General features: G+C 58.4%; 4 protein-coding genes across 4 annotated transcripts in view; 3 read left to right on the forward strand and 1 right to left on the reverse strand.

Moving 5' to 3' along the window:
* The window catches only part of CAMTA1 (calmodulin binding transcription activator 1), a 266,410-nt gene that overhangs the window by 43,007 nt on the left and 204,497 nt on the right, over window positions 1-18,906 (forward strand). The gene's annotated exons all lie outside the window — the stretch shown is intronic.
* On the forward strand, window positions 88-4,810 carry TAS1R1 (taste 1 receptor member 1). Its single transcript, XM_072354572.1, has 6 exons — window positions 88-240; window positions 357-663; window positions 854-1,645; window positions 2,140-2,352; window positions 2,758-2,878; window positions 3,870-4,810. The coding sequence occupies exons 1-6, from the start codon at window positions 104-106 to the stop codon at window positions 4,778-4,780; spliced, it is 2,481 nt and encodes an 826-aa protein (XP_072210673.1). The 5' UTR covers window positions 88-103; the 3' UTR covers window positions 4,781-4,810.
* Window positions 4,954-9,857, forward strand: ZBTB48 (zinc finger and BTB domain containing 48). Its single transcript, XM_072354349.1, has 9 exons — window positions 4,954-5,723; window positions 5,974-6,085; window positions 6,335-6,427; window positions 6,796-6,882; window positions 7,306-7,460; window positions 8,070-8,206; window positions 8,454-8,618; window positions 8,769-8,857; window positions 9,112-9,857. The coding sequence occupies exons 1-9, from the start codon at window positions 5,056-5,058 to the stop codon at window positions 9,403-9,405; spliced, it is 1,800 nt and encodes a 599-aa protein (XP_072210450.1). The 5' UTR covers window positions 4,954-5,055; the 3' UTR covers window positions 9,406-9,857.
* KLHL21 (kelch like family member 21) lies at window positions 10,171-18,809 on the reverse strand. The gene is made up of 5 exons (XM_072353997.1): window positions 18,732-18,809; window positions 16,944-18,023; window positions 14,971-15,376; window positions 13,229-13,301; window positions 10,171-12,907 (listed from the first exon to the last, which is right to left on the reverse strand). Exons 2-5 carry the CDS (start codon window positions 17,962-17,964, stop codon window positions 12,614-12,616), a joined length of 1,794 nt encoding a protein of 597 aa, XP_072210098.1. The 5' UTR covers window positions 17,965-18,023; window positions 18,732-18,809; the 3' UTR covers window positions 10,171-12,613.

Genomic DNA, 18,906 nt, shown 5'->3' on the forward strand with positions numbered 1-18,906 from the left:
GCGAGACCCGCGCGCCGCGCCGCTCGGCCCCGCCCCTTTCCGCGCCCTGAAGAGGCGCCGCCCGCCCGGCCCCGCCCACCACGCCGTTCCCGCCATTCCCGCCATGCTACCGGCCGCGCTGCTGCGGGTGGCGCTTTGCGCACGGCTCTGCGCCGCGGGCTGCGGGCGCGCCGAGTTCCGCCTGGCGGGATTGTTCCAGATCCACGGGAACGGGCGGCGCGTGCAGCCAGAGTGCGGGGGGTGCGTGAGCGGGCGGGGACACAGCGAACGAGCCGGGGGCCCCGGGAGCCGCCGTGCCCGGGAGCTGCTGCTGCTGCTGCTGCTGCCGTCCGCCTCACCCCGCGTTGTGCCCGCAGCGCCGCCGCGTTCAGGAGCCACGGGCAGCACCTGTCGCAGACGATGCGCTTCGCCGTGGAGGAGATCAACGAGTCCGACGCGCTGCTCCCCAACGTCACGCTGCGCTACGACATCCACGACACCTGCTCGGATACCGCCAACCTGCGCGCCACGCTGCGCGCCCTCGGCCGGGACGGGCGGCACCACGTGGAGGCGCCGGGCGCCCTGCGGCGCTACGAGCCCCGGGCCGTGGCCGTCATCGGGCCCGACAGCAGCCGGCTGGCAATTACCACCGCCGCCATCCTGGGCGTCTTCCTCGTGCCGGAGGTCGGTCCCGCTCCCCCTGTAGCCCTACGTGCTCCGGCACCGGCTGGGCTCGTCCCAGAACGTTTGCTGCCTCCCCAGCCCTGCCTTCCAGCCCCACTTTCCATCCCCACTCCCTGCTGTGCCGCTCTCCTCTCCTGCCGGAGCAGCGGACTCCCCCCGTGTTCCACCCCCCTCCTGGCTTCCCTTGCAGATCAGCTATGAAGCCTCCCTGGAGACGCTGAGCCTGAAGCGGTTCTACCCCTCGTTCCTGCGCACCATCCCCAGCGACGGGCAGCAGGTGAAGGCCATTGCAATGCTGCTGCAGCACTTCAGGTGGACGTGGGTCGCTCTGCTGGGCAGCGACAACACCTACGGCAGGGATGGGATAAACGCCCTCTATGAGCTGCTGGCCACAACTGATGTCTGCGTCGCCTACCGAGGGGTCATCCCTGCAACCAAGGATGGCAGCAGCCCGGAGTTCCACAAGCTGATCCAAATCCTGGGGGACAGCAGGGTCAACGTCACCGTCGTCTTCTCCAACAGGAGGAACGCCCAGACCTTCTTCGAGGCGGTGGTGCAGCAGAACATGACGGGGATGGTGTGGGTGGGCTCTGAGGACTGGTCTTTAGCCCAAACCATCTGGCAGGTGCCCGGCATCCAAAACATCGGCTCCGTGCTCGGTGTTTCGGTTGAGCAGGCAGAGCCCACAGTGCAGAAACGCCTCAAATCTTGGGAAAACGCAAAGCAACGTGCTGCTGTGTCTGGCAGTGCTGGCAGCACGGGGCTGCTGGGGGGAAATGGGGCGAGCAGCAGCGAAGGCGTCCAGCTGAACTGCACCCAGCACTGCCCAGAATGTCACCTGCTCGCTTATACCCCAGACATATATGACATTCAGGCCTCTTACAACGTGTACACTGCTGTGTATGCGGTGGCCCATGGCCTCCATGACCTGCTGGGCTGTGCCTCGGGGGTGTGCAGCAAAGGCAGAGTCTATCCCTGGCAGGTAAGAGCAAGGGGAGGCGGCCCTTCTTCCCTCTGCAGCACAGACTTCTCCCTTGTGCTCAGGGGTTTTCCATCCCTGTAAATCCTTCACACACCCAAGAGAGCAGGGCTGCGCTGCTCAGGGTTGGAAGCCTCTTGGCCTCTGGCCACATGGGTTTGGCACAGATCCTGCCTCAAAGGCTCTCCCTTAACTAACGCCAACAGCCGTGTGAGATTGCCTTCAGCCTTCTCTCCGTCATTGCACAGCAGCTTCCCTGTAGGCTCCAGCTGTCACAGGTGAAGCAGCCTGGATCCAGACACACACCCTCAGCTCACTCCCATTCTTCTGTCTGTGGCCCCCTGCAGAAACCCAGAAGAGATCTGCTGCTGCTGGACGTGTGCTACTTACAGGAAGGAAGGCAGAGGGGGCTGTTAGCACCTTCCTCTCTGGATGCAAGACTCAATAGGAGTCTTTGTCATCAGGGAGGGCTCTACTCCTACTCTTCTTTCTTACAGCTCCTACAAAAAATCAAGCAGGTAAACTTCAGCCTGCACAACAGCCAGATCTCATTTGACGCCAACGGGAACATTCGTAAAGGTTATAACATCATTGCATGGAATTGGAGAGGCCGGAGTTGGGCTTTTGATGTGGTTGGAGCTTTCACTGTGAACCCCGACAAGCTGCACATTGACCAGAGCAAAATCCTGTGGCACACAAAAGATCAGCAGGTACAGTTCTGCATTCAAACCTTATTTATTGTTGAGCCAACTATTACTCCAGCATTACTTCCACTTCCTGGGTATTTCCCCAGAGCACAAGAAATGTGAAGGCGTGTGGGAGGGGGTTAGAGGCAGTTATCTACATTCTGAGTAATAACTTTCATTTGGCAAAGAAAGCAGAGCGCATGAACCTAAAGGCTCCTATTTTTACCTTCAAACAACCTGATTTTCCCACCATCTCTAGAAAGTGGACAACATGGCGAGCTCCCAGCTGCTGCCCAGGATCTATCCTGATGGCCAGCAGCGAGCTGTCCAGTCCTCACTAGTCTTGGGCTGCAGTCTGAGCTCTCACCTGCCCAGCTCGTGCTGCCCGCAGGCCCTGCCTCTGCCTGATGGCTGCTGTGCTCCCAGCAGGTTCCCATCTCAGTCTGCTCCTGGCCCTGTGCAGCTGGGGAGATGAGGCTGCAGCAGAACCGCCACCGGTGCTGCTTCAGCTGTGTGGCCTGTCCGGCAGGGACCTTCCTGAACAGAACAGGTCAGTAAATAAACCCTTGGGAGTCTCTCCTTCTTCTTCCTTATTGCTCAGTTTCTCTCCCTGCACCCTTCCTTTTCATCACACCAGTTCCTTGTTTCTGCCTTACCCTCTCCCTGCACCTGGCCTCCACTTACCTCTTTTATTTTTTACTTCCTATGGACAGTAAAAAAAACAACTTCTGAGCTCACCTAAACGTGGTTAGCCTGGCTTCCCCGTTTGCTTACTTATGGGCATGCAAAGCTCATGCACTGCACTCAGCCTCGTGCTTTCCAAGGGATATTGCCAGCAGGTGGTTTCATTCAGTCAAATTACCAGCAGAGAGTGTCAGCAGAGCCCCCTTCTCTTGTGGCCTGGGGACACGGGATGTCTGGTCTAACAGCTGCTTCCTGAGCCACATCCTCAGGGAGGGAAATTCAGCCTTTGTGCTGTAGATGTTGCTCAGTGCTTCCGCACCGTGTGGTCACCAGCAGCTCCAGTCCTCGGGGTGTATGGAAATGTCCCGTTCCTGGGGCTGCTGGCAGGGTTTCCCTGGCACAGACTCACTACCCACCATGATAAATGCCTCACCAATGTGTGCTCGTGGCCCCTGGGCAGCCTTAGTGTGTCTGCACTGAGCGTGGGAGTGGGGAGCCCCAAAAAACACCAATATCCTTCCACCTGCAAGAGGAGAACTGCCAGCGCGTACTACTGCTGTGTACACAAACCTGTCCCACAGCCCATATTTCCCTCTGGGTCAGCTGGCACGATGCAGCCTAGTGCTCTGCCCTAGTGCTGCTCCAGTCACACAGTGCTACACCCTGTCATTCCCAGGTCACTGCCCTTATCCTGAGCAGTGGGCTTTAGGGAATAGAGCACTTCTGAGGGGAAGGAGAAGAATCAGGGTCAGCTCTAGGGAGGTGCTTGGGGATGCAGAGGTGTGAGGTCAGGGTGTCCCACCGGGACAAATCACTTACCGGGGCCGTGGCTCCCACCCGGGTGCTGTTCCCTCCAGCCCCGTATTCCTGCCAGGCCTGCGGGAGGGACGAGTGGGCGCCCGTGGGGAGCGAGACCTGCTTCAACCGGACCGTGGAGTTCCTGTCCTGGGCCGACCCGCTGTGCTGGGCGCTGCTGGTCCCCACCGTGCTGCTGCTGCTGCTGGTGGCGGGGCTGGCCGCGCTCTTCGCCCGCAACGCCTCCACGCCGGTGGTCCGCTCTGCGGGCGGCAACCTGTCCTTCCTCATGTTGGCCGCGCTGCTCTGCGCCGGCGGCAGCATCTTCTGCAACTTCGGGGAGCCCACGCGGCTCTCGTGCCTGCTGCGCTTCCCGCTCTTCAGCGTCAGCTTCACCGTCTTCCTCTCGTGCGTGGCCACGCGCTGCTTCCAGCTGCTCTGCATCTTCAAGCCCAGCACGCGCTGCCCGGCGCTGCACGATTCCTGGCGGCGGCGGGGCGGCCCGGCGCTGTTCATCGCGGGCAGCGCGTTGCTGCAGGTGTCGCTGTGCGCGGTTCGGGGCCCCGCGGGGCCGCGGCGTCTGTACGGGGTGTCGGAGCGGCGCGTGGTGCTGGAGTGCGGCGCGGGCGGCGAGACGGGCGGCATCGCGTTCAACGTGCTGCTCAGCGCGGGCTGCTTCGCGCTCAGCTACGCGGGGAAGGAGCTGCCCGCGGACTACAACGAGGCCAAGAGCCTGACGTGCGGCCTGCTGCTGCACCTGGCCTGCTCCGCCGCCGTGCTCTGCACCAAGGGCTCGTTCCACGGCCGGAGCGCGGCCGTCGCGTCGGCGCTGGGCGCGCTGGGCACGTTGGCGCCGCTGCTGGGCGGGTATTTCGTGCCGAGGGGCTTCGTGCTGCTGCTGCGGCCGCACCTCAACACGGCGCAGCGCTTCCAGCGGGAGATCCGCAGCTACACGCGGCGCCGCGACGACTGACGGCCACGGCCGCCACATCCGGTACGTCATTTCCGGGAGCGCTGGAGGCAAAACACGTTTTTGTTGCGTCACATCCGGAGTTCCGCTTCCTTTTTCGTCACTTCCGGTGCGCCGCCGCATTTGCCGCGACATCCGGTCCGTCACTTCCTGGCTCGGCGCATCCGGCGCGCCACTCCCCGTGACGTCACATCCCGCGCGCCACTTCCCCGTTCGTCACATCCGGCGCGCGGCCGCCATGAGCGCGTCCGGTTGGCGCTGCCGGTAACGTTGCGGCCATGGCGGCGGCGGCGCACAGCGTGCGGGTGCTGCGGGAGCTGAACCGGCAGCGCGCGGCCGGGCAGTTCTGCGACGCGACGCTGGGCGTGGGCGGCCGCGAGTTCCGCGCTCACTGGCCGGTCCTCGCCAGCTGCTCCCGGTACTTCCGCTCGCGGGGCGCGCCGTGCCCGGGCCCGGTGCCGCTGCCCGAGGCGCTGTCGGACACGTTCCAGCTGCTGCTGGATTTCTTCTACACCGGCCGCCTGGCGCTCACGGCGCACAACCGCTCCCGCCTGCTCTCCGCCGCCGAGCTGCTGGGCGTACCGGACGCCGTGGCGCTCTGCCGCTCCTTCCGCCCCGCGCGACGCCGGCCCCGCCGCGCCCCCCGCCCCGCGCCGCGCCCCGCCCAGCCCCAAGAGCTGCCCGGACCGGCGGGGCCGGAGGCGGAGCGTCCCGCGGGGCGGCCCGGCACGGACAGCGCGGCCGTCGCGCCCGTTGTCCCGACCGGGAGCCCTCACACGGCGGGCGGCGGCGGGAGCGGCGATGGGGAGCTGCGGGCCGAGCAGAAGGAGCCGCGCGGTAACGGGAAACAACTCGCTGGGAGCAGGAGAGGGGCAACGGAGCCCGTGGAGTGTCCGACCTGTCACAAGAGCTTCCTCAGCAAGTACTACCTGAAGGTGCACAACAGGTAACGGCACTGCAGGTAACAGCACAACAGGTAACGGCACAGCTGGGAACAGCTGCATGGAACAGCACCGGCAATGATCCGCATCCCGGGGGATCCCGGTGCAGCCGAGCAGAGGCTCAGCAGTGCAGGGGCTCCATCAGTGCTGGCGCCTGATGCTGACTGAGGGGTGGGAGCGGCTGGATGGGCTGTATTTGACAGGAAGTAAAGGTGAGCCCTGCCAGTAAGGGCCGCTCTGTGTTTGTGTCCCCAGGAAGCACACCGGAGAGAAGCCATTTGAGTGCTCCAAATGTGGGAAATGTTACTTTAGAAAAGAGAATCTCCTGGAGCACGAAGCCAGAAATTGCATGAACCGAACCGAGCAGGTACGTGTGGGAAGGGAGCAGCAGCCCCAGGGTGGGAGGGAGCTGCAGCTGGAGCAGGTGCTGCTTTGCAGAAGCAGAATTCGGCCTCTTCCAGCTGCCAGTCACTCTGAGCTGCTGATAGAACTCCTTATTGGAGCTGACAAAACTCCTCCTTATTGGAGGTTTGCAGCTCTTGTGTTGATGGAACATGAGCACAGCGATTTCTGCTTTCTTTCTCACACAGAAGCTGATCCCTTCCTTTTCTTGCAGGTTTTCACGTGCTCTGTTTGCCAGGAGGTGTTTAAGAGGCGGATGGAGCTGCGGCTCCACATGGTGTCACACACGGGGGAGATGCCCTATAAGGTCAGCAGCCCTATAAGGTCAGCAGTGCACATAACCAGCCCGGTGCTGGGCTGAGCCGGGCAGACGTGCCTTTCTATTCTGGGGAGCCCGGCCCTGCCCGGCAGGTGTTGTACTGGGGCTGCGTCACCACCTGGTGGCGGGGACACTCCAGTGTCTGCAGTGCGCTGCTTTGGACTGCAGGCTGTTCTCCCCAGCCTTTCCCCTTGTCCTTAATGTTGCCATCACTGGGTCATTCTTCCCATGGCTCTGCAGCCGGGCACTGCTGCTTTACTGGGGATTTGTCTTTGTGTCAGAACAGCTCGTGTGCCTTTAGTGCAGCCATGTCACTTGATGTGCCTGGAATCTGACCCTTTTCTCCTGTATTTCAGTGCTCCTCCTGCGTGCAGCAGTTCATGCAGAAGAAGGACCTGCAGAGCCACATGATAAAGTTGCATGGCGCGCCGAAGCCCCATGCGGTAAGGGGAGCATGCTGGCACAAGGTGGGGTGAGTGGAGGTGGCATTTTTTAACGCTTTCTCTGCGGATTTTGAGAGAGAATTACCTTGCACTGAAATAGAGTAATTCCCATTGTCCTTCCTGGCTCTGCTAAGCAAGGCAGGGAGTTACAGAGTGCTGAAAAGCTCCTGGAGATGGCTTTTATTTGGGGTAAACGAGCAGCCCTCATGGCTCTTTTTGGCTGATAGATTTATATATACTGAGCAGCTTTTCGGTTCTGGCTGGCTGTCTCATCCCATTCAGCATCTTGAAGCTTGGGGTTGCTGCAGGTGAGCCCCACCACGTCAGCAGTGTGCAGCGAGGGGAGCGGGTCTGTTCTGGGTGCACACTGAGCTGTGTGTGGGGGAGCTGCCTAACCCCAAGCTCTCCTATGGCTACTTGCAGTGCTCAACTTGCTCCAAGTGCTTTCTGTCTCGGACAGAGCTGCGCCTGCATGAGGCATTCAAGCACCGAGGAGAGAAACTGTTTGTCTGCGAGGAGTGTGGGCACAGAGCCTCGAGTCGCAATGGCCTGCAGATGCACATCAAGGCCAAGCACAGGTATGAAGTGACCTCTTCCCTCCTCTGTGTCACGAGTGAACTCCTTCTCCCCTCCTGTGGGGTGGGTGCTGGGGAGCCTCCTGCAGTGTGTGGGCTGATTGAATTGCTGCCCTCCAGCTTCCTTGGAGGTGATGTGCTGCAGTTTCTGACAGCTGCAGGTTGCTGGTGTTGGCAGCTGTTGCTGAGTGGCCAAACTTTAGTCCTGCTTGCCTCTCTTCCAAAGGAAATGTGTATTGTTTGCTCTTCCTCTGAGGGTAATAGTGCAGGTGATGGCTGAAGGTCCTCAGCTGTCCTTCTGCCTGGCTGAGTCCTGTCCTTGAAGTGGTGAGTTTGCATTAGCTCTCCAGGCTTCTCTTAAGAGCTCTGGTTCCTGGGCTGGTTATATGGTGCCTGAGGGACAGGAAGCACCAGCTTTGCACTTCAGGAGCATGTGGGTGCAGAGGAACATTTGTGGCCCTGCAGAATACTTTGGAGATAAGTAGGATTTAATTGCAGTGCTTTGAGGCAGTTGCAGCAGGTAGCGTCAGGGACTGAACCAGGCACAGGTGGAGCTGACGGTTCTCCAACTGGGGGCTGCTGAAGGCTCAGCTGCCTTTCTCCTGCCCACAGGAACGAGCGTCCCTATGTCTGTGAGTTCTGCCATCACGCCTTCACACAGAAAGCAAACCTCAACATGCACCTGCGCACACACACCGGCGAGAAGCCCTTCCAGTGCCACCTCTGCGGCAAGACCTTCAGGACACAAGGTACCCCCTGGGCACACAGCACTGTGTACCTGCAGCCCCCCTCCTACCTCACAGTGGCTACCTGGGGGCTGGTAGTGCTGAGCACTGTGCTCCCCCCACGGGCATCTGCAACCTCTGAGAGGCAGCTGTGCTCTCAGCATTTATAACCAGCCTGGCACGGAGCACACATGGTCTCACCCACGTAGCACGTGCCCAAGATGGGGGCACCCAGCTGACCTGCAGCTCTCTCTCCCTCTGCTCACGGCAGCGAGTCTGGACAAACACAACCGGACTCACACCGGGGAGCGCCCCTTCAGCTGCGAGTTCTGCGACCAGAGATTCACGGAGAAGGGGCCCCTCCTGAGGCACATCGCCAGCCGGCACCAGGAGGGGAGGCCGCACTTCTGCCAGATCTGTGGGAAAACGTTCAAAGGTACCTTGTGCTAATGGCCGCGGCTTCATACCACTGCTCCAGGCCGTGCTCCTTTCCGTGTCTTGGCCCTGCTGCCGTAGTGCTTCACAGTGTGGGCCTGCAGCTGCTCTGCTGGCAGGGCTGCTGTCAACGCCTTCTTTTTCTTCTCAGCTGTTGAGCAGCTGCGCGTCCACGTCCGCAGGCACAAGGGGGTGAGGAAGTTTGAGTGCACTGAATGCGGTTACAAGTTCACACGGCAGGTAGGACATGGCTCGGCGCTGGGACGTGTCTGAGTGCCACCGCAGCCTGCTGTGAGCGTCGCAGGCAGATTGCCGTGTTGTAAACAGGTTTCTTTGCACTGGGTGCTCTCAGGGCTGTGGGCAGTACGGGCAGCACGCAGGGTGCTGTGCTCACTGTGACCTGGTGCTCTGTGGGTGCAGGGCAGTTTTGCTGTGCTTTTGCTTTCAGAGAAGCACGGCACAGCAGGCAGCACCTTCCCGCTCCCCTCTTGCAGGCACACTTGAGGCGTCACATGGAGATTCACGACCGGGTGGAGAACTACAACCCCCGGCAGCGGAAACTTCGGAATCTGATCATTGAGGATGAGAAGGCGGTGGTGGTGGCTCTGCAGCCACCCCAGGAGCTGGAGGTGGGCTCAGCTGAGGTCATCGTGGAGTCCCTGTCCCACGGCCCCCTGCCTGAGGAGATCCCCGTGCAGAGACTCTGTTCAAACGACAGCTTCTCTCCAGCAGACGTGATTGAGCAGTCACTGATAATAACCACGATTCCCGCTGACTGTGAGACGTAACGTGGCTGTACGCATCCTTGCTACCAAACAAAGCGTTGGGCTGGAGTGACTCTGCTACATTGGGTCTGAGTCGTACATCCAGCCCTTCTCCCTCCTCCCCTGTAACGACCCCAACCCCGGATCGCAGGGAACATTTCTGATGAAGTGATAACCAGGTTTCAAATTGAGAAATATGAAGCTACTCAGAATGACTACTTAAATAAATGAACATACAACGTATGGGACGAGATGTGATTGATGACTCCATACGTGTAATACTGTGAATGGTTTTTAACGAGCTCTCAGCTGTGGCCAGAAGGGAAGGCTGGCTCACCTGTTGCTCCAGTGCTCTTACCTCACTCCATTAGTCTTATGCTGATGATTAAAGCTCTCCCAGAATGTGACTGTCCCTTTCCTTAAATGTGCTGAAACGACCCATCTCCATTAAATCTGTGCCTTGTGTTTTCATTAAGCTTCTGCTGCCTATTACTGTTTCTTTGCTACACTGAAGGCATGGTGTGCTCTCTTACCTTCTCCTCACTGAGTTCATTTAGCTGTTACTCAGCTTGAAACACAGCAGCATTACCTCAAGGAGCAGAGCCATTCTCTAAGCAGCAGTTTTCAGGTGCACAGGGTTGCTGTCACGTGCAAAACCATTTCCTGGCTATTCCTGGGGGTGCGAGGCGTGTCAGGCCGGGCACACATCACAGCCACAAAATGCGGCTCAGGCCTGGAATGAGAAACACGGCAGTGAAAGCTTAACGCGGTGATTTCTGCATCAGGGATACGGACGTAACACGTTTTATTTAACTTGACTGTTGCAAGTCAATTTAAAAACAAACCACGAGAATAAAAATACATCATCTGTAAATGTAAAATGCCTTTGTTTCAAAGGATGGCGTTCCAACAGTACTCAGAGATTTGGACACAATGGGTTTGACAGAAAATAAATACCGGTCCCTAACAGCTGTGCTGCTTGGGGAACCTGGGGGTGGCGGATCCAGCAGTGAGTGCTATGGGATGAGCTGTGGTGCATGCAGGGTTTGGAGCTCAGCGTTAACACCTCGGTGTGCAGCGCACGCAGCGCTGCCAGGACGGGCGGCCTTGGTGTGCTCAGAGCGCAGCAGGATGCAGGGCTGGCTCCCAGCAGCAGAGCAGCACTGCAGCCCCGTCGTGTTGGTGCAACACCAGCAGCAATTCCATCGCTCACACGATTCCCTGTGCTTCACAGCAGGGCAATGAGAGCGCTGTGCCAGGAGGCCCTGCCGCACTCCCATCCTCTGTGCACGGCAGCTTCAAGGCACTGTCAAAGCTTCCAACTTAGTACAGCCCGAGCCTGACGAACAGCTTTCTCAAGTCTCACAGCTCAGCATAAAATAGCATTCAAGGCAAAACGGGTATCGTAAAGCTGCAAACAGGGCGATTGGATGGAGATGGCTCTGATGTATTCAATTCAGTGGCAAGCCAGGAGGTACAGAGGAGCTTTCCATTTCTGAACTAAGCTCACATTCATATTTTACCCTCTTGGTTAAAAACCAAAGACAGATAAAGAGAACCAACCCAGCCACCATTTCAGCCCCTGTTGCACTTCACCCTTTTCCTGAGGGTGCGGTGCTTGTTTTAGACGAGCCAGTTGTCACTGTTTGCTTGTTTAAGAAACATTCCATGAGTCAACTGCAAGCAGCCTCTCTTCAGCTGAAGGTATGCAGAGGAAACACAATTCAGGCTAGCGAGTATAAAGGCATATCTTACACAGACCAAGAAAACAACACAAGAAAACCCTCACTAACTGCCTTGCACTCCGCAGCACTCACATGAACCCCTACGCCTCAGCCAAACGATGCCAGCAGCATCTTCCAAGTACTCAAAGTCCAAGAGCTTCTGCAAACCAAAGACAAGATAGGCACAAGGACTCTCTAGAGGTTCGGTGGGTTCCTTCACACCAGTTAATGCATTTCTGTGTCACGGTGTCTAAACACCACTAGCTTATTTTTTCTACAAGTCTGCAGCAAATCTAAGGGAGCCGTGCTTACCTTTCCAGATAAGCCTCCTTCTAAAATAGTACAACTTCAACCCAGTTCCTTTACAGTGGCAAACAAGAACATGCTCTCGCTGCACAGGGTCTGTCTGCCTGACCCTGCCAAGAGCTTGATGTATAAGGATTGCCAGCAAAGAGCCCTGCTCAGGAGGATGAGCTACCCAGGCGTGTTCTACAAGCCGAGCAGCCCGATACAAGCAAGCTCTGTCACAATGGGAAAGCAGAAAGGCTCCTCCCTGAGGGCCCCGGCGCTCCACAAGCCAGCCAAGGCAGGCAACTTTTCTCTTTCCCTTTATAGAACAGTGCAGGTGATCAGAAACGAAGGCAACCTAGTTGTGAGAATGTGATTCAATAATAAATAAAGGTGTTTCTTATGAGGAAAAACAAAAGTGCTGTTCTGAGAAGGGTAGGAAAACAAACACCTGCAAAAGTTTAAATGCCACAACTTAAAAATAACAAAATATACGAAGAACTGAAGTTCAGACAACAGGAAAGGTCCAGCTTCGTAGCCCAGCCCCTCGGAGATCAGACACGGGTTCTTCCAGAAGGCATTAAACAAAGCCGGGGACTATGGTGACATGACAAAGGGCTGCACCCTCACAGGAACCTCCCATTCAGCTTCTTATGGGAACGTCTCTTCCCCTCCAACTGCACAGAGGAACAGATCCAAGAGGGCTGCCTTCCTCTAAAGCACACAGCAGAGGTGGGGGGGCCAGACCCAGCCCTACCAAGCAGACCCCCCTGCTGAGGGGTTCGGTCCTGCCTGCTTTCCTTCTGTTCCTTTTCTTTTCCCCATAGGAAGAAACCGAAGAAAGGAATTCTGTGACAAACAAAGCGTTGCAAAGTGAAGGAGCTCCTGGTGAAGGGCGTCTGTCCAAAAGCTGTAAGCTGTGGTGTTTCACTGGTGCTTCACACAACCATTCACTTCACAGTTCACCCCTCAGATCTCCTCTGTGAGTAGCGCTGCACCTCCGGCCTCCACAGAAAAGGGCTGAGGAACGCTGCACCCAAAGGCCTCGTGTTCTGCCAGCTAGGTTTCTACAACAGCACTTCAAACAGTCACTATTTTTACTCCCTGTACTAATCAGTACGTTTTTGCTTCCAGGTTCCAGTTTGCCTCTGCCTTCTCTCAGAGCAACACTGGTTGTGGACAACGAACTCGCCTTGAGGCAGGGACGGCACGCTGCCCTGCTAACGGAGTTCATTCAGGTTCTGGCGGTGAAGGTCCGGGCGCTGCCTGTTCAAGTTGATGCTGTTGTCCAGTGTGATGCTGTCATCCTCCTGTGTGGTTTCTGGCATGAACTGTCGGAATATGCTGACGCTGCCGTGCCAGAAGATGGGCTCGGGGAGCCGCCCTGCTACGCTCCACGTTCGTGTCTCGGGGTCGTAAGCTTCCAGGACATCTGAGAGCTCAAAGGTGTTGTCGTAGCCGCCGGAGACATAGAGCTTCCCTCCCAGCACGGCAACGCTGCCCCCAACGTGGACCTACAGTATAAGATTAAACAAGCACCGCAATTAGAAGGGCAGGTATTATCCAGCCAGGAAGGTCTCCTGCCCGCTCAGAGGTCACCGTGGGATACAGCAGCAGCTGCTGACCCCTGCATGGCACTGATGCTGTTGGCTGCTCCCATGGCCATGCACAGCTGTACCGGCAGTGCCTCTCATCAGAGAATCTTCATTCCAGGTAACCATGATATGTTTAAATGCATTCTGTGCTCAAGGGTCATCATCGAGACAGAACACCAAAGGTAATTTAACCCCATTTTTAGCGCTGATAAGCATCCAACAGGGTGCCGAGCATCCTACCTGAAGCATGGCAGGGATTTTATCCCATTCATTCTTCACTGGATTGTAAACATCCACTTCAGCTGAGTCATCCCTGCAGGAGATAACACAAAGTTACTCTTCTGTGCTGTCAAAACCTCCTGCCTCATGAAGCCCACAGCTGAACAGCCTGAGCCATGGCCTGCACTGCTGCCACGAGCGCTTTTCCTCCAGCCCTGCCACATAAACTGAAGACCAGAGGCTGCTGTATGAGCGCTCAGGTCCCAAGGTGAAGCACAGCCTCCAGCACGGAGTTCTCAGGTAGCAGCAGTAAAGTTCAATTGCAGGAAGCACCCAGAACTCCGTGCTGCACCTCTACACACAAAACATGCTAGCAGAGGCATCACTCAAGCACCACTGCCCTAATTCTCTGCTCTAAAGAGCCTGAGTGGCCCTTCTCAGCTTCTCCCTGGGCAAAGCAATGCTTAGTGCACATCCTGATGTACGCTGAGCTTTAGGACACCCCCAGGAGGCACAAGAAACAATTTGGAGGCAATCCTGAGGGCTTTCTCAGACCTGGACTCTTTTGACTTTGCACGTACGGCCGATGTGTTTATACACTAACATTTGTCAGCCTGTATTTTATTGGCTTTGGTGCCAAACACTTCAGAGTCTCCAAGAAAAATCAGCACTGTTCTGAAGAGACTGAAACCTCCATGCGCTGCGAAGCAATGTGATCCCTACTGCTTGAGGTTTTTTTGCCAGCACCAAATTTAGGTAGGCCAGAGAACTGTAACAGAAGAGCTGACAGGCAGCACAATCCCCCAAGGCTTCTTCCAGCCGCTCAGCACCGCGAGACGCGACAGCAACAGGTGAGGGATGTTTGTAAGGCAGAAACGCTCACTGCTGACACAAGAATGCAAGAAGGACAAGGTCAGGGCAGACAGAAAGGAGCTGCCAGTCGGCCCAAGGCGGTTCTGCCACAATGGAACTCACAGGCAGAGGAGAAAGTTTCACTTTATTCTTCAATGGCTGATCAATCTGGATTTCCTTTGACGTGCTCTTTCAATTTCATGCACTCAATTCTTTACTTAACAGAACAGACTCCAAGAGCTGCATGCTTCTCGAGCCTACTGGCCTACAAATTCTTAATATGAAATATCCCAGATGTGACGGACCAGAACCCAAACATCCTTTGCAGGAGCATATTTTAAATCCTGAGGATTTAAGGTTCTGAAAACCTTTGTTCCCCAAAATGGCTCAGAACAAAGAGCTGCTGCCCCTGCTGGGACGGCTTCAGAAAGGTAATTACATCCCAGACTGGGAAGGCGCTTAAAAATAGTGACCAATCACTTCATCTTCATTCCTCCTACCTCTGCTGAGACAGAGGCTGTCCTCTGCTATGCTACAGTTCAACGTTTTCTTGGAGATTACTCGCTTATTTATAGCAACAAGGGGGACTGAACCACAAGCCAAGAAAACTGAGAAGTCTATTCCAAGCACAACTGCCAGCGTCAGCCCAATCTGTAACCCTGGCTATTTCCCAGCCCTAGCTTTCAAATTCGGATATCTTTACAGGACTTCAAACATATGTCCTTGAGGTTTAGTTGTGACAGAACTAAAAGGAAGAAGCGTTTGCAGAGCAGACGAAGCACTGCCTTGCCTTCTTGACACCGTACTCTCGTGTGACCACTCCTAAGACCCAAATGATTTCCTAGGGAGGACTCTTGGCTTATCTAGCACAGAAGCAGGAGGGAGGGGAAGCAACTGCTGCCACTGCTCACCTTATGAAGTACATGAGCCCGTTCAGAGTCACGGTCTTTGGGGCGAAGGACCACGGAGGCAGGTGCCCGCAGTTCACCAGGGACCAGAGGTCGCTGTCGGGGTCGTAGCACTGCATCACCATGGTCTCCTTGCCCGACAGAGAGCCGATGGCGAACAGCTTGCCGCGGCACGAGGTGGTGGAGCAGTTGTCCATGGGGTACAGCATGGGCTGCAGAGCCTCCCAGCTGTCCACAGAGTGGTCGTAGCGCTCTGTGCTGTCGGAGGCGATAATGTACAGCAGTCCATCCAGGACCGTCGAGCTGTGGTATTCTCTGGCTTTCAGCATTGGGGATACCTCTGTCCACTCGTTCACGCTGGAGTTGTATCTCCAGACACAGTCGTACAGCCTCGATCCGTCCGATCCCCCTGCAGCACAACACAAAGCAGTTCAAGAGCGCCGTACCACAAAAAGCACTCCCTGGAGGGAAAGCACTCTGGGGTGACAGAGGAGGGGGCACGGCTCTGAACTGGGCTCTATCTTCCAGCTACACCCCCTTAATATCCACATGCACTTTCCTACTCTGCAGAGCCACGCTCTATGGACTCAGTCTGGCCCTAGGAAACCAGAAGCGAGAAGATGTCACCAAACTTTTCATGCTATTTCTGACCCAGATTCCCAGTAAGCCAAGGAGGAATTGTCTCGTGGCATTCCCAGTGTGTATTCAGCAGTGATTCAAAACAAGCACCCTCCTTTGTTCTAAACAACCACCGTCTTTTCCATTTCGCAGTTCCTGCTGCTCTCCAGAAGCTGCTGTGACACAGCAGAGATTAACATTCACCAGCACCCAGGCGCCAAGGCGCTGCTGCTGGTAGCAGCATGGAGCCCCCCCAGCCCCCCCCAACCGCCTGAGCTGTGACACTGATGTTACACAGAAGCACCTCCAGCAGCAGCAGCCTGGCTGAAGCGCGGGGATCTCAGCAGAGAGCACCCCCAGATCTGCCCACAATTGCTCTGCGATGTAAAGGCATGAATACAAACTCAGCTTCCTTTTCACACTGCTGCCTTTAAAATCTAAGCTTTGTTCCCTGCTATAACCAGAGGATGAACCCTTTCCTGTTCAACTCCATCTGCACTCCAAATCTTTAACAGCACGTCCTACACAACTGTGACAGCCACAGGACTGCCACCGAGCATGGGGATTTAGCTCAAAGAAGGTGCCCGTATGTGGATTAGGTGCCAAGTTACACATCAGTGTCACCTTTAAAGAGGGAATTACAGCCCCAGCAGACCGTCCGGAGGCAGGGTGTGTGCCGAGGGAGACACAGTGACTCACACAAGCTGCTACTCCTCACTGCCTCATCTGCAGAGACCCGCTGCTCCCAGAGCTTTCCAACCCGCCTCTGTCCCAAGCACATGCCTGGCTCGTGATTCGCAGGCTCTGAACCCAAACACTTGCTTTGCAGCCAGAAATCCAAAACCCCTCTCAAGTCACTCACATCGTCCAGAGCAAACAGTTAGAAAGTTTCCCCAACACGAGTTCTGCGACTTGTCTGCGTGCTCAGAAGTATTAGTCACTACCAAATACCTCCCAGATTGAGATCAGCTGCTAAATCCTCACCCAGCACCACCTCCAGGAGTCTCTGCTCCTCTGCAGGCTTCGGCTGCACCGTGCCCGAGCAGAGCTTCAGACTCTTTGCTCCTCTACCAGCAGCCACGTCTCACAGCACTCACCCAGTATTTTCAAAGGAAATCTCAACACCGATGTTTTCACACAAACTTTCCCGATTCACACTTTTGCCCGCTCTCGCTTCAGCCCCACTCACAGAAGCAGCTGTCTTGTCCTACCAGCCTCCCACCTGAACATCCGAACCAGTGCAAAGCCTAAGACTAAAGCCTGGAGAAGCCCCCCACGATGCCCCGTATAGGACTCAGCACCCGGCCTGCTGCAGGAGCAGGGCTGCTTCCCGCCCGCCCCCACGCCGTGCACCTTACCAGTGACATAGATGTCGTTGCCCAGGGCGGCGACGCTGTAGCCCCCGCCCAGGTGCTCGGGGAACTCGGCCAGGTAGCGCCAGTGCCCGGTGCGGGGGTTGTAGCAGTCCACGGTGACGAGCTCGTCGCAGTCGCGGTCGCAGCCACCGACGAGGACGAGGATCTCGGCGAGGCCGGTGGACGGCCGGGGCCGCATGCGGGCGCAGGGCCCGCGGTCGTGGCGGTCGAGGCGGGCGGCCTGGAAGTCGCGTGCCTCCTGGAGGAGGCGCAGGCAGGGCGGGCAGCGGGCCACCAGTGGCTCGCCCTCCACGTGGGCCAGCAGGTAGAAGCGGCGCACGAAGGGCAGGCGGACGTGCGCCAGGAGCTGCGGCAGCAGCGGGGCGCGGGTGGCGGGGTCAGCGTGCACCCAGCGCAGCGCCAGCTGGAAGGCGGCCTCCTCCTTGGGCACGCACAGCCCGTCGTCCCGCAGGTAGGACAGCAGGCGGGGCAGCGGCAGCCGCTCCAGCTGCGCGCCCAGCTCGCCCACGTGCCGCAGGATGAAGCGATGCGCGGCGGCTGCCAGCGCGGGGCAGGCGAAGGCCTCGGCGAAGTCCTGCATGTCCAGCGCGTTGCCGGGCTCCAGCTGCCGCGCCAGCCACGCGCCGCACGCCTCCTTGACGGCCGGGAACTGCAGCAGGTCGGCGGCGCGCAGCAGGCGCTCGGCGATGTCGGGGCCCAGCCCACCCACGCGGCCGGTGTAGGCGAAGTCGAGGAGGCGCGACAGGCACTCGGGCTCCACGCCGTGCAGACGCACCCGGTCGGCCCGCGCCTCGCGCAGCGCCCCGCCAAACATGGCGCGGAAATAGCCCGAGGCCGCGGCCAGCACGGCACGGTGCGCCCCGAACTCCCGGCCGCCCGCCACCACCGTCACGTCCAGCAGGCTCCGCTCCGCCCGCAGCGCGCTCAGACCCCGCAGCAGCGACACCGCGTGTGCCGGTTCTCCCGCCGCCGCCGTCCCGCCGCCACCTGCGCTGGCTGCCATGTCGTGTCCGGAGGAGAGCTGATGTCCAGCCGCAGCACCGAGGGACGGCGGAGTTCAGCCTGAGAGAGGGGAGAAAAAACACACCGAGCGGGTTCGTTAGTGCGGGGAGAAACGGGATGAAGGAAATGGGACGAACGAAATGGGATGAATGAAGCGGGATGAACTGAACGGGATGAACTGAACGGGATGAACTGACCGGCCCTCGGAAACGTCCCGCCGCCCAGGAGTTGCATAACGAGGCGGCGCTGCCAGGAGCCTCCCGAGCTCCGGCTAATTATACTTCCAAGGAGCCCGTCTTTAAGTTCCACGGATTAAAGGATCCCGCGGCGCTGGACGCGCTCCGAGCTCGCAGCTTCGCACACCGGGTCGCTCCAGTAGCGCCGCGCTCAGCCCGGAGCGTCCCCTGCGGCCCCGGCGGGACGGAGCGCCGAGAGCTGCCAGCAGCCCGGCCGTGGGGGCGATACGGAGGGACCCCGGGCGGCCCCGAGATCCGACACGCATCGGCTGCAGAGCCGGGGGCTCCCGGGGCGCTGCTCCGGTTACCGGCACCGGATGGCGCCGCAGGGCGGAGCTCCGCACGCGGCCTGTCGGGGCTCGGGAGCCGCCCGCGCCACCGAGACGAGAGAGGCGGAACCCGAACGGCAGCGGCCCGGCCGCACCACGGAGCTGAGGGGCAGCGCGGCCCAACTCACGGCTACAGCTACAGCTCCAACCCACAGCCCACAGTTCACAGCTCACATCGCCGCCCTCCCGCTCTCCCCGCTCACCTCCCGCTCGGTTCCGTTTCTCCCCCCGTTCTCCACACGCTCCGCGCTTTTCAGTCCCGCCCCGTTCCGCCCCCGGCGGCTCCGCCCCGCACGGCGCATGCGCGCACTCCGTCTCCCGGCGCTCCCCGCGCGGCCGCCCCGCGCCTCCCGGCGGCCCCCGCGCGGGCGGACTACC

Source organism: Excalfactoria chinensis, chromosome 20 (genome assembly GCF_039878825.1).
Source record: "Excalfactoria chinensis isolate bCotChi1 chromosome 20, bCotChi1.hap2, whole genome shotgun sequence".
Taxonomy (NCBI): domain Eukaryota; kingdom Metazoa; phylum Chordata; class Aves; order Galliformes; family Phasianidae; genus Excalfactoria; species Excalfactoria chinensis.